We start from the raw sequence: 26,031 nt of genomic DNA on the forward strand, positions 1-26,031 counted from the left end.
AAGTTCTGACAAAAATTCAGACTGTGCTTTAAAATCCAAGGTTGTCTTTAGAGTATATTAAGAAAACAAGGCATTATTGTCAAAGGTTGTGATACAGAATTTTTTAAAAAAAATCTATAGATTTTAAAAGAAGGATAATTTAGTAGCAGAAATAGTATTGAATACTTATTTTAACCAAGTCAGCCTCACAATGACCTGTGTTCTGGGCTTCCCCCACCCCTTAAAGGTTTCATTTCTTAATGAAAAGCCTGGGCTTTTAAACTGTATATCATTTGGAGTTTTAAAGTAGTAATTGGATTTCTGAGTACTCATGTCTCAATTTTACAAAAGCTGTGTTTTTACCTCAGTGATGTTTGGATGTTCACACGATAGTGCTTCTGACTGTTCAATGCCCTCACCACCCTTTTCTTTCTTCCTGCTAGCTCTGAGCAATAGCCAGGTGTTTGTTACTATAATTATTCAAAGAATATTTATGAAGAAACTATTATACATCATGCATCAGATAACTTCTCAGCTGCTAGGTGGTGTAGAATAATGCCCTGACAGGATTTGGTGTAGCCAGGAGGAAAGACAGATAGCATTTACATTTGTGGAAACAGGATCAGCAATCGTCAATAGGATGTGAGATTAGGATGTTTCCATATCTTATAACTAACAAATAATAATTAACAAAATAACTTTGCTCATGTACTATGTTTTCAGTTAAATTCTGAATAAAAAATTGTAAAAATTAGCAGTTTGCTAACACAAGCAAATAAATGAACAATTTCATTTCTGTGGAAAAAATAGAGATGAAACCTGAATTAAATTGCTCATTATGTTGATTTATAAGTTTTCTCCAAGGTGTCTTCATTTAACTCCTATGAATTGACAATGGATAGCTATTTACATTCTTTGGTTTGGTGCTGCTAGATGATGAGAATGTTTTGGTTCATACTTGGAAAAATAAATATAGACAGAGATGTCCCTGGAAATTGAAATGAGAGCCATCAAATGTTGGTGTCATACTATCTTATAGCTAAATCCATATCCAGGTCTTCCAATGGGATCTCATGTTACGATATTTACCTACTCTTGGTTTGAATCTGAAAACTATATGAAATTTTGGGTATTAGAAATGAAAAATTTCAAACTTTTGCACATTAGGTGAAATGTATAAATATAGTTATAAGAAACAACTTATTTGGACAAAATGATATTTTTTTTTCTCAGTAGAGTACCTGATACCTTTGTGATGTGTGTGTGTGTGTGTGTGTGTGTGTGTGTGTGTGTGTGTACACGCTCGCGCGCACGCGCAGGCACAAGTATCTGCATGTGGAGTCAAAGGACAACTTTCTGGAGTAATGCTTTTTCCTTTAACCTCTCCTTTGAGGCAGTGTCTGTCTTGCTTCTGCTTTGACTTTCATGCTCTGTGCTAGCTGGCCCACAAGATTCTAGGCCATTTTCTGGTCTTTGAGCCTCCAAGGAGGTTCTTCTGTCTCTTACTGTAGGAGCCCTGGGGTCACAGAGGCTAGCCACCGTGTTGTTTGTTTTTGTGGGTCTAGGGGTCTAACACAGTTTGTCAGGCTTGAGTGACAGTTGCTTTTTCTAGCTGAACCATCTCAGTAGCCCTCTCCTCTACCTTATTTTTTGACGCAGCTTACTGAACCTGGAGCTTGCAGATAGACCGGCCATCTAGCTTGCTCCCTTCCCTGGTGCTGATGATAGAGACCTGCCACACCCTGCCCTTAGGTGGGTGCTGAGGATCCAAACTCAGGAGCCTCATTCTTGTGCAGCAAACACTTAACCCCCTGAGCCATCTCCAGCCCCTTCTTTTGATTTTTGACAAACTGGCTTTCTTAGAGTCATTGATCCCCCCCCCCATTTGCTGTTTTACAATTTCCATGTTGTTGATTTCTCTGATTTTTGTTAATTCTCTTCTACCAATTAGGATTTCATTTGCCCTATATATCTTAGTTTCTTAATCTGTGAGGACTAGTATATGATCTTCAATAAATCCTTTTCTGGTGAAGCCATAGCTGATGGGAATGGCAAAGTCATTAAGCCAGCACAGGTGCTTCCAGCAAAGCTGAGCCACCTGTTGACTGACGTGCCACTTTTGGCCTTGATCTTCACATGTTGCATGTTTGGGGAGCTTTTAATAGTTGTACAATTTGAGGATACTGGATTGATGGGAAATCTCTTAAGAATCATTTATGCTTTCTTCCGGGAGTAGTGCTTCTAAGCTTCCCCAGGAAAGTCCTGAGCACACTACCTCTCTTGCTTTTAAGATAGCCTTATCTACTTGAAGGTCTTCCTTAAGCCTTGGAGGTTGTGACACATGTAAAGTAGCTATAGGTCTCTTTATGAGGCTGTGAGATAGTTTTATAACATCTGTCCCTGTACTTATTCAGGAACAAGATAATCAAAACAAAGTAAAAAAAAAGGTCAACAAGATTTGGCTAGAAGTTGACAATAGATCAGATTAAAAGCCTCTTCCTACTATATGCTCAGATGATATGTGGCATATACAGGCAACAAAATTAGATTAGCTGGAGTTACCTCTGCCCTACACAGAGACTTATATTGATGGACAGAAAATGATGTAAAAGGATGATAAAAGAATGAGGTGTCAGGACCTCCCTTTCTTAGAAAAGTTAGCTCGCACAGAGCCACTTGGTCTTATGACCAAGGAACAACTGAATGCCAGGATTAGACATATAAACAAATTCTATAAAGATAAATATAAACATTGTATTGTGCCAGAATTTGAATAGTAACTGTAGCAGCTTTGGTCTGAGGATTTTTCTTGGGCACTCTGACCATTAAGAGTTAATAATACACTGCTTGGGACATGGCAATCTGCCCAAGGTTGGCTTGGAGGTTTTTCTTTCTGTCTAGCGTACCAAAGCCACAAGCGCTACCAGCTTGAGAACAACCTATCACGTGCCTTTGGATTCTTAAACATTGGGTTATGGGGTTGATGAGTAAAAATAATTATAAAAGATAATTATCAATGATGACTAAATTTGAGGGAAAATGATTGTAAAAGATAACTCTGTTCTTTCTTGGTTTATCAATGATGATTAAACTTATGGCTCCAGATGTGCAAGAGAAAAAGTTAAGCACATGTCTGGAAACATTCTGACTGCTAGTTAGTCGGGCTGCAAGATTCTCCCAATCACCATGGCCTGTCTCAATCCTCCCTCGGCTACTCCTTGCCTCCTCTCTGGAACCTGTCAACTGCCGAAGCTGACCCCCAGCACCCACCATTCATTATGTTTTTTATTTCTAGCATTTTCATCTCTGTAAATTCAACTATGGTCTTTACTATATTTTTTTTCACTTTTTTTGTTTTTGTTTTTCCAGACAGGGTTTCTCTGTGTAGTTTTGGTGTCTGTCCTGGATCTCGCTCTGTAGATCAGGCTGGCTTCGAACTCACAGAGATCCACCTGGCTCAGCCTCCCGAGTGCTGGGATTAAAGGTGTGTGCCACCACTGCCCGGCTTACTTTATTTTTAATATATTTTTATATTGTCTTTTTAAAATTTTATTTTACATGCGAGTACTTTGTTTGCATGTATGTCTGTGCACCACATGTATGCCTGGTTCCCTGGGAGGTTAGAAGAGGGTGTCAGATCCTCTGGACCTGGACCTATGCACTGCTGTGAGCCATAACGTGAGTGTTGGGAATTAAACCCGTGTCTTCTGCAGCAGCAGTAATGCTCTTAACTACTGAGCCATTGCTCTGGTCCTTAGAGTGTCCCCTTTATATCTCTTTTATTCACTCTCTCTATCTTGGTTGTGTGTGTATGTGTGTCTGTGTGTGTGTGTGTGCGCGCGTGCGCGCACACGTGCAGGTAAATATATATATACATAGTTTGGGTTTTGATTAATTTCAGACATGATAATAAATCTGGTTTCTTTTAATGTTACCATAGTAGGAAGTAGAAGTCCTATGTATCTTTTTTATAGTGAATGCGATAGGAGATTATTCTGTTCTCAAGCTTAAAAAAAAACTGTTCATGCAGATAAACATTTATAGATGGTGTTTTGGAGGAAAAGTCTTTGTGCTTTTCTTTTTTTAATTTTTTTCTTTATCTACAGTGTATTCACAGTTGGATTATATAATTATATATAATAATGTGATGTAAATCACCATTTCCATTCTATTTTTATTAGAATTAGATTGGATTTAATACTTGATGAAAATCTACTGAAAAGAGTGCATATTATTTTTTAATGTCTATTTTGTCCCTGGTATTATTCCAGCAGTATAGGAAAAAATGAGATAAGAAGAGCCCAGAGATAATCTTTCTGTTGTTTGAATTTTTCTATCTCTAAATTGTGTTCTGATCATGAACATCCCTGTGCATGGCACAGTGCCTCTACAATAAATCTCAAGGGTTAGAAGGATTTTTGTTCATTTTGTTCTTTTTACATGGTTTCTGAGAAATGAACCATCTAATTTTGAAAGGGATGAAGGATCAGATTTTAAAAATTATATATCAGTGCATACCTTGTTTATGTATATGCATATTTAAGTGCTTATAAATTAGTTATATACTTATTTTCATTTTACTATTGTTCGCTTTGTGCATATACAAATGAAAGCTTTTTTATTGATATTCTATATCTTTAGACACATGTATGGTAGATGGTTATTTTAATTCTTCTGTCTGATGTTGCATACAGTTTCCTGTACAGTTCTAATTACTATAGATAAAACAATAACTTAACATGAAACACATTCTGAAGTACTGTAGGTAATTAATAATGAATTTGGCCTCATCCGTTCTGTACAATGTTTAAAAAGCTGTAAAGTACCTGTTTTGTCACATTTGTACCAAAGGATTGTAATGCTGTCTCAGGTTAGGTTCCATCACATATAACTTAGAAATTAAGTTCCTACAGAAGGCAGTGATGATAAGAGTAGATAAATTTTCTTCTTTATAATTAGACTTTCAAATAAGAATCAACTCATTATTTAATATTCACAATTTTGCAAAACAATATGTGTGTGTGTGTGTTTCCTATGGGTGTTAACGATAAATATAGAAAGCTGCTATCTTTAAATAACAGGCTTTTTTTTTTCCTGTTATCATTTTGGAAGTAAGAAGTCAGAAGTGATTTCCACTGAGCTGGAACCAAGGTGTTTAAGGGCAGTATTTCACAGGGATGCTCCAAGAGAAAAATGTTACCTTTTCCAGTTTCCAAAAGGATGCATTTCTCACTCCCAGATCCTTCCTGCATCTTAAATGCAAGCAGCCACATACCCCTTTCTATCTGTAGCAAATTCTCCCTATTTTTCTCTCTTCTGTGGATATTCATGATTACATTTACCACCCACCTACACCTCACTGGACAGTCCCCAGGTCACAGGATCCTTAAGCACATACTCCAAATTTTCTTTTGCCGTATAAAGTAGTATTTGTAAATTCCAGAAATGAAGATGTAAATATCTTTTAAATAACAGTGTTTAGCCCATCACTAAGTTTTATTTATGTATTTAGGCCAAAATGGAGTACAGAGTACTGGTAAAAGTCACATAAAAAAGCAAGCGTGTTAGAAATTAGTCAAGTTTGGAAAGAAGTAGAACAGATAGGTTGATAATGTAAGTAAAAGATCCTGGAGTTCTTGTGTTATTTTTCAACAGTTTATATTACTGAACGATTTTGTTTGTTTGTCTCAGACAGAAATAAAGGAGACAATCTCCATGCTTTCTACTGTATTTCTCTTCTGTCTTATCTTTCCCTTTCCTATAAAACCATTGCTAGTTGTGAATTCACTAGTTGAAGCAGCCATCTAACCGGATACTGAGATTAAAGCAGAATTGCTTTCTTTGATATTTGATGTATCTGTAGAGAACTTTCAGATGCATGTTACTTATTCTCTCTAAGTCATTTCACCTTCTCCTGTATCTTTGCTAATTTTATCACCACTACAAAATTGACCATTTTGCCCAAATAAGGAGAAAGTTTTTTTAGGAAGCAGCTCTAAAGACTTCTGAGCTCTCAGGAGATCTGATATCTCAACTATATAATTCATTTCTGGTCTTGTTCATTCTCATGCCAGTCCTTATGATTAATCCTATACAGTTGAAAAGATTCACTTGTAACTCTTTTTGGTATGCTATAGAGATACTAATAAGTATGGTTTAGCAAAGTACACATGTGTTTTCTTGTGTAATATAAAAGACAAATGTTCACTTTTCCATCTCTGAACTACAGAATACCGGAAGGCCCTATTGATCAGGGGACAGCTACAGGAAGAGTCCGTGTTTTAGAAGAACAGCTTATTAAGGCCAAAGAACAGATTGAAAATTACAAGAAACAAGCCAGAAATGGTATGTGGTTATGCACATTCTTTTCCATTTTAACATAGTGACTTTAGCATAAATATTGAAAATTTCTCTCACCAAAATGTTAGAAATACTCATACTTTCTGTTCTCTGCAGGTCTAGGGAAGGATCATGAAATCTTAAGAAGGAGGATTGAAAATGGAGCTAAAGAGCTCTGGTTTTTTCTACAAAGTGAATTGAAGAAATTAAAGAATTTAGAAGGAAATGAACTCCAAAGACATGCAGATGAAATTCTTTTGGATTTAGGACATCATGAAAGGTACTGTGTCCCTACAGGCTTCATTTGGATTTCATAAAGATTATAATTTATGAATGAGACATCGAGACTTTTTCTAATGTATGTGCTGATTGGTCAGTGGTACTGTGTTGAAGAGGGGTAGGTTATTTGATATCTAGCGGTGCCAGTTACCAATACATGAAAGTGTCTCCTGTCAGAGTCCATTTAACAATCAGTATTTGAAGAAGAGTGTGTGGACTCATATTACAGTGTACTGGAATTCACACTGTGGTTGCCATTAATGTCTCTAATTCCAGACATTACAGACTTAAAAATAGCACCTTGGAAGGGTTTCTAATGAAAGGTTAACAGGTTTTGGGTAAAGGAGAATATTTTGCTAAATTGTTCTGTTTATTTTCTAGAGAGGTGTGCCTAGTATCTGCCTATCTAAATTTATTTCTCCGTTTTACACATTTCTAATGATAAGCAGTTTATCATATATAGGAAAGAAAACATTTTGGTGTTAATGTTTCTGCAGATAAAATGTACATGAGAATCATTCTAAATAAAGTGAAGCATCCTTTGGCTTATTATACTTAAAAACTTGTGTTCTCAGTAGGATTCTCATGGGAATTACTGTCTTATTAGTGAGCAATGAAAGAAAAATGATTGTGTTAGTACAAGCTACTGCTGTGAAGAGGAAATGAATTGCCCCATACAAATAAGAGTGTCGCATATATTAACATCATCAACAATATTACAGTGATTTTGAAAGAGTGATCTCCGGTTTTAAGTGAAAATACATACAAAATCTCAGTGTCCTAGAATGATTTTAGCAGTATTGGTTTATAGAAATACGATAGTATGGATTTAAAGGGTTGTTGAATTTTTAGGCCCCAAACTCGGCAGTCTCTTTGAAATTTTTACCCTAGCTAGCAATAAGGCCATACTTAGACCATTAGGTCAAATGTTGACTAATTCTATCCCTAATAGGCTTCTACCCTAAGCTGATTCTCTATTCCAAGCTTCTATTAAACATGCCTTTGTGTTTCTGTGGTTTACTTATTGTAATTTTATAGAAAAATGCAGATTAAAACAAAATTTGATATAAGTAGATTATGTGGTTTAAAACCAAACTTTGAATATTGACTTCTGATGAAATGGTTACTCAAATGATTTAGTTAAATTACTTGATGAGAATTTAATTCTCAAGTCTTTTCTAAATGAAAATAATTTTAAATTATTTTGTAAATATAATTTGTGCATATGCTTTTCTAATTATGTGTATAAATTAAAAATGAATACAATAAACAAGCCCATGATAAATATCTGTAAATTACCATTATATTTTTTGTTAGTTGAACTTTTAAAAAAATATCATAAGTCCTGGCATTGCCATTTAGTATATATTAAGTAATGATATTTCACTGAAAACAAAATGTAAAGTAAAGGAAACAAGTCCATTTCTTATATCGACTTAATTAGAAAGTATAATGAATCTGGGAGAAAGCACAGGTAAGTAATTTAACTCCAGGAAGACAGACTAGAATATAGTAGTACAAATAATGAGCAAACACAGCAACACATTAGAGACACAATCTTTAAAATAGTGGATATATAAACAGGAAGTATTTGTATCATATAGAAAATATTCTCATACCAGCCATTTTTAAATTCTTAAAGTGCAAGAACTGAAGTAGACTGCTGTGTGTCCCTCTGCTGGGCTTAGTATGTCATAAAACCCCCATTTTTATTTTCCTTAGTCTCTGTCTCTCTCTGTCTCTCTGTCTCTGTCTCTTCCTCTCCCTCCCTTCCTCCCCCTCTCTCTTAACACTGTGATTCACAGAGTGTTAGAGAAAACACCACTAAGAGTTCTTATATACAGTAAAGCTAGTGTCTTTTTTTATTTACATCTTAATTTATTGTATAATTGTTACCTGTTTTATTTTTGCAGTAGCCGAAATTATGGTATGTAAGTTATCTCTGAAGTAACAGTTTTTTTTTTCCCCTGGAAAATCAGTTGAAGTGTTAATATATCGATTTCTTGTTTTGATTTCTCTGTGAACCTCTCTTACTTTTTTGTTCAGTCAACAGTTAAGGGGAAAACTCTTAGGGACTTTACTGAGGCATATAATTTACTGATAAATGATGGATTGCAGCTGTAGCTCAGTGATAGAATGCTTCCTTAGAAGTGTTCAGCCTTGGATCCAACTGCTAAAACCCAGATTGTGAATATACAAGTTGTATACTTTTAACCATTTGTTTAATATGCATACATATTGTGTAATGATTACCACAGTTAAATGGGTGAACATATCTATTACCACACCATTAACATGCGTGCATGGGTGTGAGCATGCATGTGTGCATGCGTGTGTGTTGTTAATATGTGCTGACTTACAAGTTTCAAACAAACCAAACACTACTGACCAGTGCCAGTACATTAGATATCCAGAACTTATTTCTTCTCATAATTGAATGTTTGTACCAATTGACAATACCTTCTCCTTTTTCCTACTTTCTAACCCTAGGCACACTATGTTTATATGAGGTTGAAGTTTTATCTCTAAATAAACACATTACAGTATTTGTTTTTCTCTCACTGGTTCATTTCACATAGCATAATACCCTACAGATTTATTCATGATGCTAGAAATGGCTTGATTTCTTTTCCTTTTAAAAAATTCATTGACAATTTTATATACAATCTGTACAATGTTATATGATCGTTTCTGTCCACCATTTCTCATCTTCCACATCCCCCTCCAGATTCCCTAAAAAAAAAAAAAAAAACCCTCCCAACTTCATGTCTTCTTTTCCTTTCCTTTTTATGGATTTTTATGTTGTATCGTTTGTGTGTGTGTGTGTGTGTGTGTGTGTGTGTGTGTGTGTGTGTGTGTGTGTGTGTGTATCTAATCATCAGTTAAGGAACACTTAAATTGTTGCTATAGATTAGCTATTGTGAATAATGCTGGTATGATTCAATATATCGATTTAATTTCATTTGGATATTTACTCACAAGTGGGATTAGGCATGATTCTGTAGTTGTATTTCTAAGTGTTTTTGCCAATTTATATTCCCAAGGACATTACAAAGGTTCCCTTTTCTCTGTACTCTCTCCAGTACTTATTTTCTCTTCTCTAACCCTTCCCTTCTTCCTGACCCCTCTTCTCTCCTCCCCCTTCCTCTGTTTTTGTTTGTTTGTTCGTTTTGTTGTTTTGTTTGCAACAGGGCTTCTCTATGTACCTCAGGTTGACCTCAAACTCATGATTCTCCTGCATTAGTGTCCCAGATCCTGAGATTATAGACACACACACACACACACACACACACACACACACACACACACACACACACACACACACACACCTCTCATATAGTACATCTTTACCCAAATTTCCCCTCCTTCCTTTCCTCCCAGCTCCCTGCCCACCTCTCTTTTCTCCCAGATGCACTCTTCCTCCTTTTCTTATCAGAAAGGGCTGGCCTTCCAGGGATATCAACTAAACATGGCATATCAGGTTGCAATAAAACTAGGCACATCCCCTCATATTAATGCAGGATGGGGCAACCCAGTAGGAAGAAAAGGGCCCCAAAAGCAGGTAAAAGAGTCAGAGACAGCCCCCACTCCCACTGTTAGGAGTCCTATAATAATACCAATCTACACAACCGTAACATATATGCAGAAGACCTCGGTCAGACCCATGCAGGATCACTGATTCTTGGTTCAGTCTCTGTGAAGCCCCTGTGCTAGTTGATTCTATGGGTTTTTTTTAACCCCTCTGGCTCCTACTATTCTTCCTCCCCCTCTTCCACAAGCTACACCTAATGCTTGGTTGTGGGTCTCTGCATCTGTTTCCATCAGTTGCTGGATGAAGCCTCTCTGATGACAGTTATGCTAGGCTCTGGTCTGTAAGTATCACAGAGTATCATTAGTAATTATTTCATTGACTTGTTTTTTTCTGGTCATATTTGGTTTTATCCTAGATCTCGGGGCTATCCAGCCTCTGGTTCATGCCCTCCAGGTACCAGGTAGTGTTAGGCATGGGCTTCTTGTCATGGCATGGGTCTCAAGCTGGACCAGTCATTGGTTGGCCACTCTACAATCACCTTTACCCCAGCACATCTTTTGTTTTTTTGTTTTTTTTTTTTTTTGGTTTTTCGAGACAGGGTTTCTCTGTATAGTTTTGCGCCTTTCCTGGAACTCATTTGGTAGCCCAGGCTGGCCTCGAACTCACAAAGATCCGCCTGGCTCTGCCTCCCGAGTGCTGGGATTAAAGGCGTGCGCCACCACCGCCCGGCTACCCCAGCACATCTTGCAGGCAGGACAAATTTGTAATTTCAAATGTTTTGTGGCTAGGTTGGTGTCCCAATCCCTCTACTTGCCTGGTTATAAAAGATGTCCAGTTCAGGCTTTGTATCCCCTAGTACTAGGAGTCTTAGCTAGGGTCACCCTAATAGATTCCTGGCAGTTTCCACTGCACTAGGTGTCTGCCTTAACCCCCCAATTCCCCAATTCCAGTCATCTCTTCTAGTTCTCTTTTCCCCATCTGTCCCTTCTGTTTCTATACCCACTACCCCCAGTCCACCCACAAAATCTGTTTTCCCGTCTCAGGGAGATACATGTATCCCCCCCCCCCCCAGCCCACCCTACCTTATTTAGCCTCTCTGGGGCTGTGGATTGTAGCCTGGTTATCCTGTACTTTACAGCTAATATCCACTTATAAGTGAGTATATACCATGTTTGTCTTTCTGGGTCTGGGTTATCTCACTCAGGATGATTTTTGTTCAAGTTCCATCCATTTGCTTGTAAATTTCATGATGTTATTTATTTTTAACAGCTGAGTAATACTCCATTGTGTAAATGTACCACATTTTCTTTATCCATTCTTCAGTTGAGGGGCATCTAGGTCCTTTCCAAGTTCTGGCTATTATGAATAAAGCTTCTTTAAACATACTTGATCAAGTGTCCTTGTGGTATGATTGAGCATTCTTTGGGTATATGCCCAATAGTGGTATAGCTGGGTCTTGAGGTAGGTCAATTCCCAAATTTCTTAGAAATCATCATATTGTTGTTCAAAGTAGCTATACAAGTTTGCACTCCCACCATCAATGGATAAATATTGTCCTTGCTCCACATCCTCTTTATCATAAGCTGTCACTTGTGTTTTTGATCTTAACCATTCTGATAGGTGTAAGATGGAATCTCAGAGTGGTATTGAATTGCATTTCTCTGATGGCTAAGGATGTTGAACTTTAAAGTTTTTTTTTTTTTTTGGCCCTTTGAGATTCTTCTGTTAAGAAATCTCTGTTTAGACCTTTATCCTAGTTTTTATTTTTTTTATTTTTATTTTTATTTTTTTTGGTTTTTCGAGACAGGGTTTCTCTGTGTAGCTTTGCGCCTTTCCTGGAGCTCACTTGGTAGCCCAGGCTGGCCTCGAACTCACAGAGATCCGCCTGGCTCTGCCTCCCGAGTGCTAGGATTAAAGGCGTGCGCCACCAACGCCCGGCTTATCCTAGTTTTTAATTGGATTATTTGTTTTGTTGACTTCCAGTTTCTTGAGTTCTTTATATATTTTGGATATTAGCCCTCTGTCAGACGTGGAGTTGGTAAAAATCTTTTTCCATTCTGTAGGCTGCCGTTTTGTCCTATTGATGGTATACTTTGCCTTTCAGAAACTTTTAGGTTTCATGGGGTTCTTTTTATTAATTGTTGATATTAGTGCCTGTGCTATTGGTGTTCTGTTCAGGAAGTTGTCTCCTGTGACAATGTGTTCAAGACTCACTTTTATGTTGAGGTCTTTGATCCTCTTGAACTCGAGTTTTATGCAGGGTGATAGATATGTATCTGTTTGGAGTCTTCTATACAGTGACATCCAGTTAGACCAGCACCATTTGTTGAAGATGCTTTCTTTTTATAATTTTGGCTTCTTTCTAAAAAAATCAGGTGTCCATAGGTGTGTGGATTTAGTTCTGGGTCTCTGATTTGATTCCGTTGATTGACCTGTTTTTATGCTAGTGCCATGTGGTTTCTATTACTATAGCTCTGTAGTACAGCTTGAAATCAGGAATGGTGATACCTCTGGAAGTTCCTTTCTTGTACAGGATTGTTTTAGCTATCCTGGGTTTTTTGTTCTTCCATATGAAGGGGTGAGTATTCTTCTTTCAAGGTCTGTAAAGAATCATGTTGGAATTTTGATGGGTATTTTATTGAATCTGCAGATTGCTTTTGGTAAGATTGCCATTTTTACTATGTTAATCCAACTGATACATCTGATACCTTCTTCAATTTCTTTCTTCAAAGACTTGAAGTTCTTGACAAACAGGTCTTTTGTTTGCTTGGTTAGAGTTAACCCAGAATATTTTATATTTTATAGCTATTATGTAGGGTGTTGTTTCTCTGATTTCTTTCTCAGCCCATTTGTCATTTGTATATAGGAGGGCTACTGATTTTTCTTTTTGAGTTAATGTTATATCCAGCCACTAAACTGAAGGTGTTTATCAGCTGTAGGAGTTCTCTCGTAGAATTTTGGGATTCCTAGTATACTACCATTATCTGCAAAAAGCGATACTCTGATGTCTTCCTTTCTAATTTGTATCCCCTCGATCTCCTTTAGTTGTCTTATTGCTCTAGCTAGAACTTCAAGTACTATATTGAATAGATATGGAGAGAGTGGACAGCCTTGTCTTGTTCCTGATTTTAGTGGAATTTCTTTGGGTTTCTCTCCTTTTAATTTGATGTTGGCTATAGACTTGCTGTAAATTGCCTTTATTATGTTTAGGTATGTCCCTTGTATCCCTGATCTCTCCAAGACTTTTTAATCATGACGGGATGTTGTATTTTGTCAAAGGCTTTTTTAGCATCTAATGAGATGATCATGTGGATTTTTTTCTTTCAGTTTGTTTATATGGTAAATTACATTGTTTTTGTATGTTGAACCATCCCTGCATCTTTGGGGTCAAGCCCACCTGACCATGGTGGATGATCTTTCTTATGGGTTCTTGGATTAGGTTTGTGAGCATTTTCCGAGTATTTTTGTATCAATGTTCATGAGGAAAATTGATGTAATTCTCTTTCTTAGTTGAGTCTTTGTGTGATTTGGATGACTGTGGCCTTATAAGATGAACTTGGCAATGTTCCTTTTGTTTCTTTCTTTTTTTTTTTTGAATAAATTATTGTGGAATAATTTGAGGAGAATTGGTATTACTTTGAAAGTCTGATGGAATTCTGCACTAAAGCTGTCTGGCCCAGTCCTTCTTTTGGTTGGAAGACTTTTAATGACTGCTTCTATTTCCTCAGGGGTTATAGGTCTATTAAATTGCTTATCTGATCTTGATTTAACTTTGGTAAGTGGTATCTATCAAGATATTTGTCCATTTCTTTTAGATTTTTCCAATTTTGTGTGGAGTACAGGTTTTGAAGTATGACCTAATGATTCTCTGGATTTTCTCAGTGTCTGTTGTTATGTCTTCCTTTTTATTCCTGATCTTTTTAATTTGGATATTCTCTTTCTGCCTTTTAGTTAGTTTGGATAAGGGATTGTCTGTCTTGTTGATTTTCCTCAAAGAACAAACTCTTTGTTTCATTGATTCTTTGTATTCTCTTTGTTTCTATATTATTGATTTCATTCAGCCTCCAGTTTAATTATTTCCTGCCATCTACGCCTCTTGATATGCTTGCTTCTTTTTGTTCTAGAGCTTTCAGGTGTGCTCTTAAGTTTCTAGTATGAGATCTCTGCAATTTCTTTAGGAAGGCACTTAGTACTAGGACCTTTCCTCTTGGCACCATTTTCATTGTGTTCCATTTTGGGTGTAGTGTACATTCATTTTCATTGAATTCTAAGACGTCCTTAATTTCTCTTTATTTCTGCCTTGTTTCATAAAGAGTTGTTTAGTTTCCATGAGTTTGTAGGCTGTGTGTTGTTTCTGTTGTTGTTGAAATCCAACTTTAATCTGTGGTGGTCTGATAGGATACATGGAGTTTTTTCAATTTTCTTGTATCTCTTGAGACTTGGTTTGTGATGGAATATGTGGTGAATTTTGGAGAATGTTCTGTGAGGTGTTAAGAAGAAGGTATATTCTTTGGTGTTTGGGTGAAATGCTCTGTAGATATTTGTTAGGTCCATTTGAGTCATAATGTCTGTTAGCACCATTATTTCCCTGTTTAGTTTACTTAATTTATGTACATTGGTGAGAGTGGGGTATTGAAGTTTCCCTCTTTTAATGGGTGGAGTTTGATATGTGATTTAAGCTTTAGTAATGTTTCTTTTACAAATGTTGGTGTCCTTGCATTTGGGGTGTAGATGTCAAGAATTGAGACAATATCTTGGTGGATTTTTTCCTTTGATGATATGAAGTGTCCTTCCCCATCTCTTGATTAATTTAGTTGGAAATCTATCTTGTTAGATATTAGAATAGCAATACCAGCTTGCTCCTTGGGTCTATTTGCTTGGAAAAAAATTTTCCCAACCCTTTACTCTGAGGTAATGTCTATCTTTGATGTTGAGGTGTGTTTCCTGTATGCAGCAGAAGGATGAATCCTATTTTCCAATCCATTCTTTTAGCCTGTGTCTTTTTATTGTGGAGTTGAATCCATTGATACTGAGAGATATTAATGCCCAATTATTATTTTGTTGTTGGTACTCTCCTCCCCTCCCCCCCCCCCTCTCTCTCTCTCACACACACACACACACACACACACACACACACACACACACATACACACTTTCCCTCTTTTGGTTTTGCTGGTGTGAAATTATGTATTTTCTGTGTTTTCATGGGTGTACTTAGCCTCCTTGGGTTGGAGTTTTCCTTCTATTTAGGGCTGTATTTGTGAATAGATATTGTTTAAATTTGACTTCGTCATGCAATATCTTGTTTTCTCCATCTATGATGATTGAAAGTTTTGATGGGTATAGTAGTCTTGGCTGGCATCTGTGGTCTCTTAGAGTCTTCAAGACATCTGCCCAGGACCTTCTGGCTTTCAGAATCTCTTGATAAGTTGGGTGTTACTCTAATTGGTCTGCATTTTTATGATACTTGGCCTTTTTACCTTGCAGCTTTTAATATTCTTTCTCTGTTCTGTATATTTAGTGTTTTGATTATTATGTGGTAGAGCGGGGGAGACAACTTTCTTTTCTGGTTCAGTCTATTTTGTGTTCTGTAAGCTTCTTGTACTTTTATAGGCCTGTCCTTTTTTTTTTTTCTTTTCGGTTTTTCGAGACAGGGTTACTCTGTGTAGCTTTGCGCCTTTTCCTGGCACTCACTCAGTAGCCCAGGCTGGCCTCGAACTCACAGAGATCCACCTGCCTCTGCCTCCCAAGTGCTGGGATTAAAGGCATGTGCCACCACTGCCCGGCACATGTCCTTTCTTAAGGTTAGGAAAATTTTCTCCTATGATTTTGTAGAAAATATTTTCTGGGTCTTTGAGCTGTGATTCTTCTTCTATTCCTATTATTCTTATGTTTGGTCTTTTCACAGTGTCCCAGATTTCCTGGATGTTTTGTGTCAAGAAATTTTTAGATTTAACATTTTCCTTGACTGATATATCAGTTTGTTATATTGTATTTTCTACACCTAGGATTCTCTTTCATCTTTTGTATTCTCTTGGTGATGCTTACATCTGTAGTTCCTGTTCACTTACCAAGATTTTCCATCTCCAGGATTTTCTTAGTTCGTGTTTCCTTTATTTCTTCTATTTCCATTTTCGGCTCTTGAATAGTTTTGTTTCCTTTACCTGTTTGTTTATTTTTTTTCTTGGCTTTCTTTAAGGGATCTATTCATTTCCTCCCATTGTTTGTTTTCCTGGATTTCTTTAGGTGATTTATTCATTTCCTCCTTAAGGACCTCAATCATCTTCATCAAATTGATTTTAAGGTCATTTTCCTGTGCTTCCACTGTGTTGGAATATTCAGTGTTTGCTGTAGTAGGATAGCTTGGCTCTAGTGGTGCCATATTGCCCTGGCTGTTGTTGATTGTGTTCTTATGCTGGCCTCTAGGCATCTGGGTTTGAGGTAGTTATAGATTTAGGTGCAGATTTCTAATTTTATCTTTGTTGGATGGGTGTGTTTCCCCTTTGTTTCTATTTCTCTCTGGTCTTCTGGCCTGAATGGCCTGTGGTCCTGGTGACCTGTGAGTCCTCTGGTCTAGTAGGGTGCCCCCGCTGGGGTTTTGGCAACCTGCTTGACCTCTGGGTTCTGGGTACCAGCCTTGCCTCTGAGGCTTTGGGTCCTGGGAACTAGTGTGGCCTCTGGTAGAGCAAGAGACTTCTGCTAGAATTGTGGACTGGGATATGGTAATGAAGGCGGCATGGGGGTGGGGCACTGTTGGGAGGAAGACTGGCCTGACTCTGAGGAAGTGTTGGTGTTCTGCCAGGCTCTGAGGAAGGGTTGGTGGTTTGCCATTGGGAGCTTACCTAGGGTTCTGGGTGCCTGTGTAGCCTCTGGTACAGCAGGGGGCTTCTCCCCAAGTTGGGATTTGGTGGTTAGGGATGGGGGCTGTGGGGGAAAGGTGGGTGGGCTCTAAGGAAGTATTGGTGGTCTGTGGGCTGGGTCTTATCTGGAGTTTGGGGTACCAACATGGCCTCTGGTAGAGCAGGGGACTTCTGCCTGAGTTGTGGATTGGGATATAGTGACTCTCTTATAACCACCGTAACAAGTATGAGAAGATACATCACAATTTTAATTTGTGTTTCTCTGACAGGCAGTGATTTAAGCACCTTTTTATGTACCTGTTGGCCATTTGTATACTTTATTTGGAAAACTGTCTAAGTCCTTTTTCTATTTCTAGTCAGGTTGTTTACTTTGCTACAAGTACCTTATGTACTTTAGTTATTATCCCTTATTGGAGATATTATTAGAAAATTATTAAAGATAGACATAATTATACTTATGAACAAGTATCCTGCTGTTATGTTTATTATAGATCCATAGTTTTGAGGCAAGAAATGTGATACCTTTAGGTTTGTTCTTCTTTCCCAAGGTAATTTCACATGTTATGAGTCTTCTCAGTTCCAAAAATAATTTTAAGAGTATTTTATCTGGCTCTGTAAAAAGACGACATGGGAATTTTTATAGGGACTCCATTGAATCTGTGGATCACTTTGTGCTGTGTGGACTTTATAGCAAAATTAATTCTTCCAGTCCATGAACATAGGATATTGTTCCATTTTACACCATACATATTGTTTTCATCAGTGTCTTATAGTTTTATAGAACAGTGCACAAGTCCTTACCCCTTTGACTGGCTATTCCTATTTTGATACTATTGTACATTTGGTTGTTTAGTTTCTTTAAGGGACGGTTTGCTAGTATATACACATTTAATTTTTGTTTGTTGGTTTTGTGCCCTTTGGCTTTATCAGGTATCTTTATTAGAACCACCAAATTTTTGATGATGTCTTTAGGGTTTTCTGTGTGTATGATCATATCAAATCCAAACAGAAACAGTGTATCTTCTTTTCTGATTTAGATTTCTTTCTTTTTTTTTCTTTTTGTTTAATTTCTCTGTGGCCACAAAAATCATGTTCAATAGAAGCATAGAGAGTACGCATCTTTTATCTTGCTCCTGATTTGCCTCTGTTGACACACTTGGTCCTTTTAATGTGAATTTGGCTTGTGAGTATTTGTTGCCCACGGATACTCTCTTGTAATCTTTTCTTGTAGTGCCCTTACTTGGCTTTGGTATGGAGGTAATACTGACCTTTAATAAGGAGTTTGGAAAATTCTCATTTCTTTAATTTTATAAAGGTTGGCATTGATTTTTCTTTAAATTCATATAGAATTCACCTTGAAATGTGTTCAGGGTTTTTGTTTATTGTGATTACAAATCTAATCCCTTTGTTTATTATTGGTTTCCTGAGAATTTCTGTTTCTCTATAATTCACTGTTGGCCTCCTCCCTGGCCTCAGTGGTTAGATAGGCTGCCTTGAGGTAGTGGGGAGGATCAGTAGTCACACAATGGTACTCAAATTCTGTACTGCTCCAACTGTACACAAAACAGCACACAGTCCAGGTTGGCCTTCTTCAGGTTCCTATGGCATCCAACTAGCTGTCAGAAGTGGGTAGAGAATTTTAGGAGATTTTGAAAATAAATCATCTGACCAGCGAAATAAACACTGACAATTATATGCCAGACACTTTGAGTTCCTCTTTGACCTATAGAACTTGGCTTTTTAGGCAGTTTTTCAAGATAATGCAGTATTAACAGTATTTGATCTTAACAGTCATTGGAACAAGCCATGCAGTGGACACAGAAAATGGAAAGGGCTGGCAGTGGCAAGATGGCCCAGGTAGTAAAACACTGCTGCCGACCCGACGGCCTGAGGTTGATACCTGGGACCCACAGGGTGGAGGGGATAACCACTCCTACCAGTTGTATTCTGACTTCCGTGTGTGCACTATCGTGTGCCGCCCAAATAAAGAAGTGTAATAAAAAATGAATAAAAAAATACTAGTGAATATGAAGTTAGAGCTTAGAAGCAGTTAGAATATGGAATAGAAAACAATTGACAAGATTTTTGAACAAGATCAAAATGTAAATAGCAGTGCGCAGCACTCCATTGCAAAAGAAGGGCATGTCCAAGAGGGTGAAGATATCCAACTTGGAAGAGAAGGAGAAGAGACTTAATATGTATCTTTATCTGAAAATTTGACTCTTATGGCAAAAGCTAGCATATGTCTGGAAAGGGCTGAGCCTGACAATCCCAGGAGATGTCTTTGGTAATCTTCAGGCACTATTGGAGTGAATGCTTTCTGAAGAGGTCCTGGGAAGCATCTTGAGAACATATTTACCTCATCGTTCTGTTCTAAAACACTGAAACCTCCTAGAGAACTGTAAGAGCCTCATTCTGAAGCAAACCTTGGGGAGGCAAGGCTAGCTCTTGTTTTCTGTTATCAAGAAGAGTAGCAGACTTACCAGGCAAAGACTTACCTACAACTGCTGCCGAAGTTGGCTAGTGCATCTCATAATCTGAAAGAGGAATTTGTGGGCTTCCTGTTTTATGAAGCCAATATAAAAACTCTAGCTGTGAAATTTTGCACTATGATAACTGAGAAGTGGGAACTAAATGTGGAGTGTTGTTATGACCAGGCTTAAAATACGCCCAGTGAATTTTCTCCCTAAATAAAACTTGTGGTTTCTAGATTTTTAGAGAAATATCCCACAGCTACCAACACTTTGTTCTCCTTTACCGTAAGCCTATGGTTGACAAAGTCGAGTGTGTGTGTGTGGGGGGGGCGGGGGGGGGGGCAGGGTATCTGTTACATTAAGAACAATTGGTAGAGTTGTTCCTTTTTACATTGATCGCTTTGATTGCTTTCAGAACCTCGCAGTATAACATCTATTCTTTTTCAGAACATTGAAGAAAGGGGTCAAGAGCTGCAGGATATTTCTGTTCTCAGTGGACAGGCAGCATGGTGCTTTGGAAATGTTAGTGACCTCCTGCAGGCTCTTGTTTTGTGTTTAGATGATACAAGCAGTGACACAGATATTAGATGGGAGAACTGTACTCTGGTAAAGCATTCTTACACTATAGGGCAGCGACAGATTTCAATTTCATTGTTACTACTGCTGTTCCCTAAAAAAATGTATTGACTTGTACGAAGTCCTTTAGGGAAAAAATCTCCAGGGGCAAACCTCTGTTACCTTTTTAGCTGATCATTTGACTGGATTACTGCATTTGCTCTGTGAAATGGTAGAGAATATTGAATCTTACCATGAGTGCTTGGTTTGAGGAAACCAAAAATTTGATAAATAAACTTGACTTTCAAGTCAAACTACTTGAGAAATTCCATGGTGTTCAGAAAGATAACCCCGAGTCTCAGCTCACCTCTGAGTGTTACCGTAATGATTAAACCCTCAGTGTGAACAGTGGAACACTATCCGGGAGCCTACAGATAAGTTCTAAAACAGTACCTCAAAGCTCTTAAAATGTTTATGTCTGGTTCCCTCAGTAATGCAAATATTTGAATTCACTTCATCAGAGGTACGCTTGCCAACACGAACAGAAGCGGCTGTCTTTCCACTGAGCTTCGTTGTCCGAGAATTAAATGGAAATACTGAGGGGATTATATAAACGTCCATTCACCATTTGTCAAGCCTTCTGTCTCTCTGACATGAAGGATTTTCTTTTTATTGTGTGTGTTAGGCTAGAGGGTCCTGTGCAATATAAAGATTGAGAACGAATGTGTAAAGCATTGTGTTAAAGTGCTTCAGACCATACTCAAGGAATACCATGACAGGTAAACCAAAGCCTTACTCTTTTTTTTTTTTAAAGACAGGCTCTCACTATGTAGATATGCCTAACATACCTACATAAATTATAAGATGTGAATTAAATGTAATGGTAGACACATATCAACAAGCTCTATGTGACTAAATCCCCCCACCCCCACCCCGCCAAAAGTCTTTTAAAATAGATTTTCTAGGGCTGGTGAGATGGCTCATCTGGTAAAGGTGCCAAGCCTGGTAACCTGAGTTCCATCCCTGCAACCCATATGGTAGAAAGAGAGAACCAAATCCTCCAAGTTGTCTTCTGTCCATCACACATGCACCAGGACACACACACACACACACACACACACACACACACACACACACACACACACACACACACGTGCAGGCACACACATGCTTGCCATTTGGAAGAAAAGTCATTATGTGTATTGTCAGTTAATCACTAAATATCTTTCCTTGTAGCTTCTCAATGGATACATTAGCTGTTGGTAATCTACCTAGTTTTGCTGTATTTGTTCTTTGTTTGTACTTCTTCTGGTTCCTTGAGTTTTGAGTTGAGATGTTTGAGATATTTTCTTTTTAAATGTAGGTGTTTACAACTTCTGATACACTCTTAGCACTCCTGCAAAATGTGAGCTTGTTGTGTTTACATTTTGTTTGTCTTGATTCCCTCCTTATTTCTTCTTTCACCTATGGATTATTCACGGAAATTTTCCTTTGTTTTCTATACTCAGTATGGTAGCCAGTGTGAAGGTCGGGGTGGGGAGTAGCCTGGTGGTAAAGCATTTGTCTAGCATATACAAGGCTCTGGGTTGGAGCTCCATTTCAGAAACAAGTCGGGGGTACAGACAGGAGGGAGAATAATATCTCCTTAATATGATTTTAATCTTCTTATATTTGTTAAGCATTATTTGAAGCATATCCTGTATCTTGGAGAATGTTTCATGTGTGCTTCAGAAGAACATGTTTTTGGCTATTATTAGAATGTTCTTTTTGGTCTGAGAGTTAACGTCTACTGTTCCCCCATTGATTTCCTGTCTGGATGATCTGTACATTGCTGAAAGTGAGGTATCAAGTCTCCTGCTATTATTAGCTCTGTTGCTGTCAGTGTTTCTTTTTAGTTCTGTTAATGCGTGCTTTGTCTGTGTCTATGGGTATGTAGGTAATTGTTACAGTTTCATGACAAAATAGCCCTTTTGTTATAATAAGTGAGCTTCTTTGTCTCTTGTGATGAATTTTGGCTAAAAGTCCACTTGTCTGACATAAGTATTGCCGCCCTTCTCTTTGATTCCCACTGCTTCACGTCCTTCTTTCCTTTTCCATTCCTCACTCTCATCTGTCCATAGCTTTAAAACTAAATGGAATCTCTTTTATGCAACTCTTTGTTGGATCTTACTTTTTATCAGCCAATTTGTGTCCTTTATAATCTCAAGTAATTGTGGATCATAATGGACTCTTCCATGAGCAGGGCTTATTAGACTGCAGCTGACCTAGTCTTGCATCACATAGTTGTAGGGTCTGTAGGTCTGTCTCTGAGAGCACAAACCCAGTTTAGACAGGGCTGCTCTAAGACCAGATCTGAGAAAAGCTGGGGCCTGCTGACAAATCTGTTTCGGTTTAGAGTCAGAATTGATAGCTCTCACCGAGGTTCTGGTGGTAAGAAAGGTAAGGAAGAATTTCTTTTTTCCCTACTTAATGCTATTCTGTATGGTAAAGGCACCATGTTCTCTCTTCTGGATCATGACTGCTATAGTTTATTACTCTAAATACCAGACAATTAAACATAGCCTAGAAGCCAAATACCGTGCTTATATCTGGGATTCAGCACACCTGAGAATGTTAGCACAACAGTGTTTATTTGATTAATCTATTATATGTGATCTAAAACTGGTAGGGCCCTATCCACTACCAAAGTGAGTCATCACCTGGTAGTAATTAGTGATAGTCTTGACTTTTTCAGGGTTTTTAAGGAACTTGCAGGGCTATAGAATTGGCTCAGTGGTTAAGGGCATTGGTTTCTCTTACAGAGGACCTGGGTTTGATTCCTAGCATCCACACGGCAGCTCATAATCATCTCTAACTTCAGTGCCAGGGGATCCAGTGCCCTCTTCTGACCTTTTTGGCCACCAGGCACACACGTGGTACACATCTGTACATGCAGGAAAAACACACACATCACATAATAAATTAATAAATCTGAAATAAAAATGGAGGACTTAGAAGAGTGTGCTGCCAGTGGATTATTCCCTGCTCCATGGAGCTCAAGCCATGGCATTCTGGGTTTCCAGTTAAGTTCATTCAAGTCATTGCTTGTTTGCCACTGTGTCATAGTCATGTGGCCAAGTAGTTTTCCTTGTTTTGTTTGCTTTGCTGTTTTTTGTATCATTATCACAAATGGCCTCAGCCCCCTTTTTTGAAGTAGTGAGATGGAAGTAAATATTTTCAGACGATTATTTTTCCCATTGTGATTTTATTATTTATATGGTACTATGAATTCAGTGCCTAGATTTATACCTTAACCCCTGAGTACCATGGGTTTTTGTATTCTTACCATTTAGATTGCTGCAGGTTCTTTTGATTCTTCATCCTGCCAGATACTAGTTTATGAAATAGTTGCTGGAGTTTCTTTCTGCTTTTAAATGGCAGCAATTATTGAACTTCAAACTGAAGGACAGGAAGGCTCACAGAACCAAGCAGCCAATGATCTGTTTCTCAATTAAGTTAACTAAAGCTCTTGAAAAAACCGATCTGGGAAGCAGCACTATCATCTCCATTGCTAAGTCTGTATCATCTCATTATCAATAATATGTAATGGCAGCATTGTTAATAGCAGACTTAGATGTGTTCTCCAAATAATAAGTGATACTTATAGCTGAGTATCCTGATTAGAAATTGGCTAATATACAAAAGGCTATTATGGAGACTGGAAAAGGATTTTGGAGATAAGGAATATAGTTATCTATCTAATAATAAGGAAAGATTGATAGCTTGTTAATGACGTGTACATTTTAAGATTAAGTTTTTGATCAAAGCTGTTGGAACCCAGTAACTTTGTTTTATTTTTCCATTTTTTTGGAAGGCTCAATAGTTGATGTTATCACTCTTGAAAAGTTAAGTTTTACAATTCTTCACATCAGATCTTTGTGGGTTTTTTTAAATTAATTAATTAATTACGTATACAGTGTTCTGTCTGCATGTATCCCTGTAGGCCAGAAGAGGGAACCAGATCTCATTACAGATGGTTGTGAGCCACCATGTGGGTACTGGGATTGAACTCAGGACCTTTGGAAGAACAGCCAGTGTTCTTAACCTCTAAGCCATTTCTCCAGGCCCCAGATCTTTGTATTTTATTTCACACACACACACACACACACACACACACACACACACACACACACACACACACACACACAAAACGCACGTGCGCATGCACACATACATGTTGCAGATGGAATAAAAAGATCTTAATTTCTTTAAAATGTGATTTGTTTAAGAGTCTTATTAATCTACAATGTTCATAATCTTTCTTGACTTTTGAATTTTTTGGACAAAATGTTTTTTGTGGACATCCAGGAGTATTTTCTAATGATAACAGAACATTCTTCTTAGTACTTATGAGCACAGGGAGATATTTTCATGGGAAGTTGTTCCTGTTCTGTTTATCCCTTAGTATTCCAAATACTAATTCTCCTCCTTCCTCAAGGAATGTTCCTCCTCCTTAAAATAAAGTTTACATTAAGGATCTAGGTGGAAGAATATACTTTATTTAGTAGCCATTGTTTTGCCTACTTCCATTTATTTGGAGGGAGGTTCCAAACTGAAGAATGACCTGCATATTAAAACTAATGATTTACCAAGGATTGTCTAATGCTAATCACTAATGATAAAGTGTATTCATTCATTATCAGTACAACCACATTATCAATCTAGTAACACTCTGAAGTAAGCAGAATTACAGTAGTCCTTCTTATCTGTTGTTTAGCTTTCTAGTCTCTTAGCCATTGTTAATCACCATCCAAAAATACTAAATGGAAAATTCCAGAAATAAACAATTACAAGCTTTAAATTGAACATCATTCCAAGTAGCACAGTGAGATCTCATACCATCTTGCCAAGATGTGAATCATTTCTTTGTGTATCCAATCCAATCTGAATATGCTAATGCCAGTAAATCACTTAGTAGCTGTCCCTGTTACCAGGTGGACTGTCGCAGTGTTGTGGTGCTTGTTTTCATGTAGTCCTTGCTGTACTTCGTAACAGCTACAAAGTGCAGAGGTAGAAATACTCAGTTTTACTATGCAGAACTTAAAATTAAACATTATCATAGGTTTGTATGTATAGAAAAAAAAGGTACTGTATATGGTTTCGAGCATCCACTGGGTGGCGGTCTTCAAATGTATCTCCAATGGATAAGGGAGAGTTACTCTAACCCTGTTTGTAGCTAGCTATTCTTAGACCTAGAGAAGTGAGGAAACTGTATCAGTTACTTTCCTTGTTACTGTGATCAAATACCTGACAAGAAACAACTTGGAAGACAGAAGGTTTGTTTTGATTCTCAGTTTGCTAGCACAGCCTCATATGCAGGCAGCTGGGGGTGGCAAGGGCATGAGGCAGCTGGTCACATTGTTTGCAGTCAGGAAGCCAGTAGATGCATGCAGGGACTCCACTTGCCTTTTCCTGCTTGTTCAGTCTGGTCCCCCACGGAGATGGTGCTGCCTCCATTCAGCTCCAGTCTTTAGTCAGTCAAGCCTTTTTGAAAATGCCCTCACTGACTTACACAAGAGGTATTATTCCATAATAATTCATTAGATATCAAATCTAATGAAACTGATAATGAAGAGTAACCATCACAGCAACATTAGACAAATTTCAGATCATTTTTCTTGTCCGTGATCCAGATTTACCCAGGACTAGACTTCTCAGAAATCTCCCTTAGTCAAGTTCATCTTAGTATATGTTGAATCTTCACCTTCAGATGATTCTTGTATGAATTATAACTGTACTGGCCCTTGAGGGAAAATTTTGTTTTAGCATTTTAAATCAGAAATAAATAAAAACCTTCCTTATTATAGTTTCCTTGATGGCAAAATTGAGACAGACTAGATATCCTCCATTTTCACATAAAAGTTTTATGACTATGAAAAATAGAAAGATTACTCGGGAAAATGCAATAACACAAACAGACAGTTTTTGAAATGAAGTTTTGACAGCCCTCATGGCTGCTGAATCTAAAGTCCAC

At 37.7% G+C, this 26,031-nt stretch overlaps 1 protein-coding gene across 8 annotated transcripts in view; it reads left to right on the top strand.

Annotated features, from left to right (window-relative positions):
- The window catches only part of Fut8 (fucosyltransferase 8), a 227,073-nt gene that overhangs the window by 132,741 nt on the left and 68,301 nt on the right, over positions 1-26,031 (top strand). For all 8 annotated transcript variants that reach the window (XM_015991973.3, XM_076550917.1, XM_006973134.4 and 5 more), the window contains 2 exons: positions 6,209-6,324; positions 6,436-6,598. In XM_015991973.3, the coding sequence (XP_015847459.1) occupies positions 6,209-6,324; positions 6,436-6,598 (279 nt within the window). The remainder of the gene's footprint in view (positions 1-6,208; positions 6,325-6,435; positions 6,599-26,031) is intronic.

The sequence above is a fragment of the Peromyscus maniculatus genome, chromosome 14 (assembly GCF_049852395.1).
Source record: "Peromyscus maniculatus bairdii isolate BWxNUB_F1_BW_parent chromosome 14, HU_Pman_BW_mat_3.1, whole genome shotgun sequence".
Classification (NCBI taxonomy): domain Eukaryota; kingdom Metazoa; phylum Chordata; class Mammalia; order Rodentia; family Cricetidae; genus Peromyscus; species Peromyscus maniculatus.